This window comes from Echinops telfairi, unplaced genomic scaffold (genome assembly GCF_000313985.2).
Source record: "Echinops telfairi isolate 266 unplaced genomic scaffold, ASM31398v2 ScPeMD7_1;HRSCAF=3_0, whole genome shotgun sequence".
NCBI classification, from domain to species: domain Eukaryota; kingdom Metazoa; phylum Chordata; class Mammalia; order Afrosoricida; family Tenrecidae; genus Echinops; species Echinops telfairi.
The window spans coordinates 74,644,109-74,654,127 of record NW_022103896.1 but is presented as its reverse complement, the minus strand read 5'-3'; the positions used below and the strand labels follow the sequence as shown (position 1 = coordinate 74,654,127).

The 10,019-nt window shown below is 39.6% G+C and overlaps 1 protein-coding gene across 1 annotated transcript in view; it reads left to right on the top strand.

Moving 5' to 3' along the window:
- MTFR1 (mitochondrial fission regulator 1) overlaps positions 1–10,019 on the top strand; it is a 58,610-nt gene that overhangs the window by 28,067 nt on the left and 20,524 nt on the right. The window contains exons 2-3 of the mRNA XM_004697542.2: positions 680–822; positions 9,643–9,741. Of these exons, the coding sequence (XP_004697599.1) occupies positions 757–822; positions 9,643–9,741 (165 nt within the window). The 5' untranslated portion in view covers positions 680–756. The remainder of the gene's footprint in view (positions 1–679; positions 823–9,642; positions 9,742–10,019) is intronic.

Below are 10,019 nucleotides of genomic sequence, written 5' to 3'. Positions count from 1 at the left end.
GCTTTGTTGTAGTGCCCTTAGCTTCAGTGTTCATTTCATGAAGGTGCGTATCGAGCAGGGCCATGTTATGAGAACTAAGTTGGATTGGAGCTAGAGTTAAGTGGGAGCCCAGAATCCATCTGCTTGTCCCTGGGATATGCACGACTCAGGTTTACTTTGGCAGTAGGATTATAACAAAATCAAAATCGATAAAACCAACAATAGCAACAAAACAATGAAGTATAAGACAATTGCACTGATGACGTCTTGTTTTTGCAATGGCACAGCACTGCAGACACTGTTGGTATGTGGAGTCCGTGCCAGTACAGTTCCACCTTGAGCTGCAACCCCTGAGTTGTTGCCCTGCACAGCTTGATCTCCCATTCGATTGAGCTGTTTACCCTAAGCATGGGGACTGGTGCCTGGGGGGAAACTTACTAGATCAGTTCTTCCAACTGCAGATCCCTGCCCAACAGATCAAAATCTGTCATACCACTGCAAGTGGGGCATCAAGGTACTAAATATATGGTGATTCTGGGTCCCTTTCCATTGAACACCCACCAAGCTGGGGGCTCCCCCCAATGCCCAAAGACTACCACTTCCACATAAGTAATATAGCTTAAGTTTTAGATGTTGGGAGATAAAGATTGTAAGCAGTAAAGATTGTAATTATTTTTTTCCAAATATTTTAAAATTGCAGTGTGCTCTGTGGACCATGTGCTGCTATGTACGCCTTCAATATTTGAAATGCACATTTGGACAGACTGAGCCATCTAAATGCTTGGCTGGATTAAGCGCTTAGTTAGAATGGTGCTTCAGCAAGTTGGAGTAAACATGCATTCGGTAAGTGCACAGAATTAATTTTTAAAATCTAGACATCTATTTATTTTAAAAAAAAATTTGGAGAAAATTATGTATGAGTAGCATTTTAGGTCCAGTATGGTTATGTACTATTACTTCATTTGCTTACAATGTAGAAACAAGTATGTGAGTCAAGTTTCTGATGTCATTGAATGTGAACATTCAAAGCTGTGCTTTTCCTGTTTTAATGAGAAGTCTTACATTTATATGGAAATCAGTGAGTGAACCATGACTAAAACACTTGACACCTCTGAATGTTGTAGAATAATTAATATTGAATGTCTTTACAATGTGATAGAGCAACCTTTTAAAAATAAAAGTAAATTACATATGTGGCAATAATGCTTATGGAGATAACCATTTTATACAGTATGGTTACTGTTACGGTTACTCTGTGTCAATGATACTCAGACTTCTTTCTTTGTGAGAATTTCCTGCTGATAGCTAAATGTGGTCCAGTATATCAGTGGGCTCAAAAAGTTAGTAAACAATTTTGTTACCCCTTTTTCCATTCCTTGATGATCTGAAGCCCTCCTGTATTAGTGTAGTTAGAACCATTGTTGTCCAGAGCATATTTTGCTGAATATTCATTTTCATTTTCAAATTCAATGCTTTGGTGTTTTGTAACGTGCAAGTAAATTTTGCTTATTAAAAACAGGCAGATTATGCAATATGCATACAGTTGAAGTTTTAAACTTTCTACTGTTTTTAGTGAGACTACTGCTTTATTTCGTGTCTTTTCCCATTTTGTTAAGAGAAAGTTAAGTTTTAAATCCCACTCCTTTGCCCCGACCCTCCTTCACCCACATTTCTAAATTTTTTGAAGATTGGAAGCTAAGAACCAAATTACCTTTGTTTACAGGTACATAATATTGAGATAATTGGCTCAGGATAAGCAGTAGGAAAATCGCTTGTGAAGTTATTGTTGCTGACATGAGCTGGCTGCGTGTTCCTGTGGACTTCATGTAGTGCAGCTGTACTTCCTTTCTCGGTGGGGGTTACTACTTTTGGTAAAGAAGAGGGGCATTGAGAGACAGAGGTCAACATCGTGGAGCAACAGTGGACTCAAACGTAAACAGTTGTGAGGGCAGCACAGGACAGGCAGCGTGTCCCTCTGTTGCACATTTGCACCTGGGTCACTGTGAGTCGGAACTGACACTCCAAGCACTGAACACCAACAATAGAATAGAATAGATTCACATTTTAGTGCTGACATGAAAATACCTCTTTTTTCTCTGACTTCCAGGAAGAAAGAAAACTTTCGAGAATTATAAATCCCAAATGGGAAACTTTACTATTTATACTTAACAGTGATTTATAACTTTATTTTATTTATTTATTTATTTTTGGTTTCCATGGTTGTATTTTTTTTTTTTTTTAACATTTTATTAGGGGCTCATACAACTGTTATCCCAATCCATACACACATCAATTGTGTAAAGTGCATTTGTACCTCGTTTCTCAAAACATTTTCTCTCCATTTAAACCCCCGACATTAGGTCCTCATTTTTCCCCTCCCTCCCCGCTCCCCCCTCCCGCATGAGCCCTTGATAGTTTATAAATGGGTATTTTGTCATATCTTGCCCTGTCCGACGTCTCCCTTCATCCACTTTTTGGTTGTCTGTCCCCCAGGGAGGAGGTCACACACAGTTCCATGTAATCGGTTCCCTCTTTCCTACCCATTCTCCCTTTACCCTCCCTGTTTTGCCCCTCACACCACTGGTCCCATAGGGCTCATCCGTCCTGGATTCCCTGTATTTTCAGTTCCTATCTGTACCAGTGTACCTCCTCTGGTGTAGCCAGTCTTGCAAGATAGAATTCGAGTCATGGTAGTGGGAGCGGGGAGGAAACCTTTAGGAACTAGAGGAAGGTTGTATTTCTCATCATTGTTACATCACACCCTGACTGGCTCATCTCCTCCCCGAGACCCCTCTGCAAGGGGATCTCCAGTGGCCTACTAATGGGCTTTGGATCTCCACTCTGCACTCCCCCCATCATTCACTATGGTAAGATTTTTTTTTCTGATGATGCCTTATACCTGATCCCTTCGACACCTCGTGTTTGCATAGGCTGGTGTGCTTCTTCCATGTGGGCTTTCTTGCTTCTGAGCTTGATGGCCGCTTGATTACCTTCAAGCCTTTAAGACCCCAGACGCTATACTTTTTGATAGCCGGGCACCATCAGCTTTCTTCACCACATTTGCTTATGCACCCATTTGTCTTCAGTGATCCGTTCGACACCCCGTGATCACACAGGTTGATATGTTGTTCCATGTGGGCTTTGTTGCTTCTGAGCTAGATGGCCGCTTGTTTGATTTATAATTTTAGTAAGAAGTGTAGTTTATGGAAAGATTCTGGGTCCTCGATTTAAGCAAAACACCAATTGAAACTTTTTTCTGCCTATGACTGGTGTAGAAGAACGAGAAGTCATCTTAACTCTCTGGGCTTCAATTTCTCATTGCGAATCGGAAATAGAAGAACCACTGCAGAGTTAACCTGCGACTGAATAAATGACAGTCCGTGGGAAGCACCTAGCATAGTGGAATGTGCATAGTGTAGGATTGTTCTGTAATGGTTTGTTTCCTGTGTTTATTTTAAAAAATAAGAGAACATTTATTGAGTCTTAGGGACAAAGCTGACACAGAGACAGACACATCATCCGGTGAGGGAGGCCATTAGTGCGAGGTCAACATGTTGTCCAGGGACTCCTAGTCGGGCAAGTTCCCCAACCTTCCGCTCGAGTCACACTGCTGTGACAGTGCTGCAGAGACAGGGTACAGACTCCGTGTCAGCCAGTGACACGCAGAGAGAACGCGGTGTTTTCAGATATCTTAGACAACGAAATGGGTGCCTGTGATCGTTGATCCCAGTGTTGTGACTAATCCTCAGGACTATTCTTACTGATAGTGGATGAAAAAAGTAAGTGTGCCTGTGTGTGTTTTGAGGGTAACATCAACTTTAATCAGTTATCTGAAAATCTGTTTTAAAATAATGTAAGGCCATAAAGTGGCAAGCATTTTATTGTGAATTAGGTAGGGAGGGGTTTACCTATTGAAGCATCATTTGGCATACTTTTTAAACAACTTACTAAATAGCTCAGTCAGTGTTCCCTCCCTGACCTCCTTTCCCCACCTCTTCCCTTTCTACCCAAGTTAGCCAACACTTGTCTACCCTCTAGCTTATTGCGTCCCCTCCCCATTCCATTCCTACGAACCATCAAAGTCTGTTTCTTTTGGTGTAAAACCTCTTCTTAATTAAAAATAAATAAGTCACTGTACACAATATTTGCCCTTTGGTATTTGACTAATGTCACTCAGCGTCCTGTCCTTTATAATCCATCCACGCCATGCAGTGTTTCAGTTTTGTTGTTTTCAACAATGCATGGTATTCCATTGTGTGTATGTCCCAAAGTTTGTCCATCATCCCACTGCTGGGCATGTAGGTGTTTCCTTCTTCCGAACGCTGTGTGTAGTGCTGCAGTGAACACGGTGTGCTTATACCTGTTTGAGCTGTGCTCTTTATTCTTGTAGGAGATACGCCAAATCTCATGAACTCATGCTCGAATCCACAGTTCCGTTTATATATTTTTTTAAAACTTTATTGTGAATTAGGTGACAGTTTACAGAGTACCTCAGCTAATTTTATATTCTACAACTTACATACATTTGATTTCAGCTCATCCACCGCAGTCCCCTCAGTGCACCAATAGTTACTCCCGTTCCTCTTTGTGTTTCCCGTGTGCATTCCTTCTCCTAGGCTCCTTCAAAATTTGATTCATGACATGGAACCTTCCCTGAAAAATATCATATAAACACAAAGTTTTGCTTGTAATATAAAGGGTACATGAAATTCGGAATAAGAACTTCTACCCTGTTTCCCCGAAAATAAGACAGTATCTTATATTAATTTTTACTCCCAGAGATGCTCTAGGTTTTATTTTCGGGGGATGTCTTATTTTTCCATGAAGAATACGGTACACCTTTATTGTTGAACTCTTTTTGTGGGCTCTCTGATTAAAAGAGACCTCGTACCTCCTGTTTGCTCCAGCTGTGCTGCGGCCAACAGTGAGCTGCGTGGCGGCACGTGCTGCTGCAGTCCAGAGTCCAGAGTTACATTAGCTTCGGGGGGCCTTATTATCAGGGAGGTCTTATTTCCGGGGGGATGCCTTAAATTTCAGCGAGAGGGAAAACTAAGTAGGCTTTATTTTCGGAGGATGTCTTACTTTCGGGGAAACACGGTATATTAATATCACATTATTTATCTTGAGAATAAAAGTTAATTCTTAGAATATAATAATATAGTAATTACTAGAATTACACTTATAGTTTTTCCTGCTAAATAGTTCTTCTCAAATAATCATAAAAATCAAACCAGTCTATAAGAAATGAATTTGGCCACATAAAGTTTGGGTGGTGTAGTCAACATGGATGAGACAGATGACAGCTTCGTATTCGAGCCTCACACTTCAACACTTCTACAATAGCATTTGACAGTGTTAGAAAGGAACAAATTGCTTTCCTGTTGTCATTTCTATCCTTGCTATTATCACTTGTAAGCACTGTTGCTAAATTTTATGTACTACACACACACACACACACACACACACACACACACACACACACAGTAGTCGTACTCTCTCATTTCTCAAGCTCACTGCCATCGAGTGTGTTCCCACTAAGCAACCCTGTAGGACAGAGTGGAACTGCTCTTGGGGGTTTCTAAGACTATAAATATTTACAGCTTCATTTTTGTCCCATAGAGCTTCTGGTGGATTTGAACTGATGACTTTGAGGTTAGCAATCCAACACACAACCCCCTACACCACCAGGGCACTTTCATACACTTAAACAGATTTTGTTATTAATATATTTCATACACTTTATAGATTTTTTTTCTTTCTGCTCTCTCATATCTGAAAAAATACTATCAAGAGTTTATCTTTGGAGGGAGCTTTCCCCTATCCAAACAAGAACTCTGAAAAGATAGAGATGTGGCTCAGCTACAGGTTGAGGGAGGACAGCCCCTTGGGTCACCCAGCCTCCGTGAGCACAGATGGTGACTTCTCAGCACCATCTGTTCACTGTTTCTGCAGCCAGTTACAATTGCTCCCTCTCCGCGAGGGCTGAATAGAAAAAAATGGGGTGGGGTGGAGTTGGGGGTGTTAAAGTAAAACCTAGTTTGAGTGTTTCTGGATGTTCTAGCTGCTCTTAACCCCCCACTTTTCTGCTTCTCAATAAAGGTGATGGCACCTCCTCTTTCCAAATATTCCAGTCGCCAGCTTACATGGACTCTGGCTTCATGTTTCTTGGTGCTATGTGCTGTGCAGTTCACAAGTAACAGAAGAACAAGTGAACTCTTGAGTTTACGTGAAAGATAATCACATAAAACAATCTGTTCTTTAACCGACATTAAGTTTGTGGAAAAGCCTAAACCGTCTACCTCGTCTTTATGAGTAAAAGTAGAATCTTTGGCCGCCTTCTCTTGTAGAAAGCACTGGCATTATTTCCTTCTAATATTAAACAGATGGGAAGATAATAGCTGAAACTTAGCCTGTGCAGCATGTGCAGTGAGGAATGCCAAATGCTGGCAGGAATATTCGTTCTTGACCTTGGCAAATCCTTTCTGAACTTTTCTTTGACAGCTTGTTGTCCTCTCTGTCCCCAGGCAAGAGCTTGGCTGCTAGAGTGGGAGGAAGATGCACTTTAGACTGTGGAATTAACACATTGTGATGCACACAGTAGCATTCTGTGATGCTCTTACATCATAGTGGAACTTTTGATTTGTGAGTAATTATAAGAAACTCAAGAAAAATGACCAGATAATGTGGTAATTGTCGTGTAGGTTAAAAAAAAAAAAGCCTACTAAAATGGATAAGGTAGAGTTTGCTTAAATATTGTGTGTGTAGGTTTACTTGCCCATGTACTTATTTTTTCCTGACCTCTCATGTTGATTTGATAAAATTGTTGCTTCCCATTTCCCTCTATTCAAATGTTTTTCCTTTTCTTAGTTCTCACATGTACTTAAGACTAGTCTTAAAAAGATATTAAAAACTAAAACAAATGTAAAAAAAAAAAAAAGACTAGTCTTATTTTGAGGGACTATGTTTGTCATAATCCTCAGTGTGCTCATTGTGTGAATGATGTTTGGATGCCTGAAGATCGGTAAACCCTCATCTAAGCTGTAGGATAACCTTTGCCTCCTATTCTTTTTATACTATTTAGATCTGCTTATTGATCTCCCTATCTTTCCATGGGCCAGCTTTCTAATTAAAAGGAAACGGTCGGATTTATACCGTGTGTCTTTGTTTACTTTCACAAAGCCAGAGGGATAGTTGGAGTTTGTGTTGTTGTCCTTTGGTTTCTTGGGTTATAGACACCAGTAGAGGTGACAGTGCTCTTGTCTTGGTGCCTCCCGTAAGCCTTGAACGTAATGATAATGAGAAATAAAAGCTGAGTGATGCTTGCGGTATCTCTGGTATCTCACTTTGTCTCATGCCATCATCCTAGATTTTTCTAAAATCTAAGATCAGGTTGCTTCTATGTTTATTTTATAAATGGAAAAAAATTCTCTGGTGCAACTTTTCTAGCCTTTTTCTCACCAATGTAGTTTTTAGTTTTCTGAAAACGTCTTCATAATTGTCCTACATCCTGTGAGTAAAATCTATCCAGATTCTCCCTTGTGAATCCCCCAGAAACAGTCCCCATACTCGTGTGAGCTAACCTCCCTGCCTTAATTCTAACGGGCCTAGCAGATACTGTCAGAAGTCACTGTTTTGTTTGCACCTTGCTCTCTAGATCCTATTGGTTAATCCAAGCCTCGCCCCTGGTTAAGTTCATTTCACAAAATTGTCCTGCTTGATTTAGCAGAAATCTTGTATGTGTGGGCAGCATTTGCTCAAATTTGTTGTAAAGATTCATTAATTTGAAAATCCTTCTTTGTTGTTTTTTGCCATGCACAAAAAGTACCCTTGTTTTGGAAATTAAGACAAGTGGACTACTAAGAGAACTTGTTTATAGTCACCCCACTGACTGATGCCAGAGACATGCTTAGACGTGTTTAATATGGAATAACTGTGCTTGTATGGGGCTCTCTGCGCCTGTCAAGTCACAGGTTCGGAAACCCTTTACAGGCTCTGGGTTGGAGATGACTCAAAGGCAGTGGGTTTGGTTTGGGTGTTTGTCCTGAACTGGAACCATGGCGGCAATGCTGTGTGACTTAGCGACAGACTTTAGGGGAGAACTTTCCAGGTACAATTTGTAATGACTTGGCATTCTCTATGCTTGCTGCTAGTTTTACTTTTGCTTTGAGGGTTTATTTCTGCACTCTAAGCATAGTGCATTGCCTTATATGTTGTTATGATTGGATCTGAGAAAACGTGCATTACCTCTTAGCCCTTTCTTTAGTGGCTTCATTTGCAAATTAGGAAAAGGCATCTCTTCTGTAGGGTAACGCCACCCAAGAAGATGCAGCTTCCGGTGAGCAGAGTGACTGCCTTGCTGTTCCCACTCGCCAGGTGCTCTTGTGCAGTGAACAACCTAGATCAACCCCATATGGGACGCCTTTTGTTTCTAAATAAAAGCCGATTACAGCAGAAGTAGTTAGTATTATTTTTCTTTTTTTTTTTAACATTTTATTAGGGGCTCATACAACTGTTATCCCAATCCATACACACATCAATTGTGTAAAGCGCATTTGTACATCGTTTCTCAAAACATTTTCTCTCCATTTAAACCCCCGACATTAGGTCCTCATTTTTCCCCTCCCTCCCCGCTCCCCCCTCCCGCGTGAGCCCTTGATTGTTTATAAATGGGTATTTTGTCATATCTTGCCAGTATTTTTTTTAAATACTGAAATTATATAGTTTTTTGAAGGTACTCACTGAAGTTGCTGCTTGGGTTCTGAACACTGCCTCAGAAGCAGGAGTTGCCATATCCCCTTGTCTCCCCAATGCCATCAATAAAGACTTTGAGCCATAAATAAATAAATATATATTTATATTCTGATGCTAAAATAGAGCCAGGCGAGGTCAAACATTATTTCCTCTGAAGAATATTATGAAAAATATTTAAATAGTTTTGTTTCAGAAATCATCTTTTAATATGACTAGTCTATATTTTACATAATGTTCCAAATTAAACTTTATTATTGTATTAATACTTAGCTATGTATACTCTTTAATTTTGATTTTCCAATGTTATTTAGAGTATTGCAGATCCTGTAATTCGTGTGTTAGCATGTCATGTAATTAATTATTCAATGGTTTTTATTAATAGTTTGCTTTTTAAAATCATTTTATTTGGGGCTCGTACAACTTTTATCAGTCCATCCATTGTGTCAAACACATTTGTACATTTGTTGCCATCATTCTCAAAACAATTTTCTTTCTACTTGAGCCCTTGGTAATTAGCTCTTCATTTTTTCCCTCCCTCCTTAATAATTGATAATTTATAAATTATTATTATTTTGTCATGTCTTACGTTGTGTGACATCTACCTTCACCCACTTTTATGTTGTCCGTACCCCAGGGAGGGAGTTAGATGTAGATCCTTGTGATCGGTTCCCCTCTCTACCCCACCTTCTGTCCACCCTCCCAGTATCACCACTCTCACCACTGGTCTTGAAGGGATCATCTGTCCTGGATTCCCTGTGTTTCCAGTTCTTATCTGTATCAGTGTACATGCTCTGATCTAGCCGGATTTGTAAGGTAGAATTGGGATCATGATAGTAGAGGGGAGGAAGCATTAACGAACTAGAGGAAAGTTGTTAATAATTCTTTAACATCTTTTGTTCCTATTTTTTTCAGGTACTTTGGTCTGGGAAGCCGTATGGTTCATCTCGAAGTATTGTAAGGAAAATTGGTACTAATTTATCTCTGATTCAGTGTCCAAGAGTTCAGTTTCAGGTACTATTTTACATATATATAGTATATTTCAAATTTTGATATTAAGTGCACTGGTAACATAAATAGGTAAGACAGTTTGAGAAATATTTTTTTAAGAATTTACAATACAGCAATTGAAAATTACACTAGTTTCTCTAATTTTACTTTCTCTTTTAAGTGCTCATATATAATCTTTAAAGCATTTGTCTTTCTTTTTTTTTAAATCATTTTATTAGGGGCTCATACAACTCTTATCACATTCCATACATACATCAATTGTGTAAAGCGCATTTGTACAT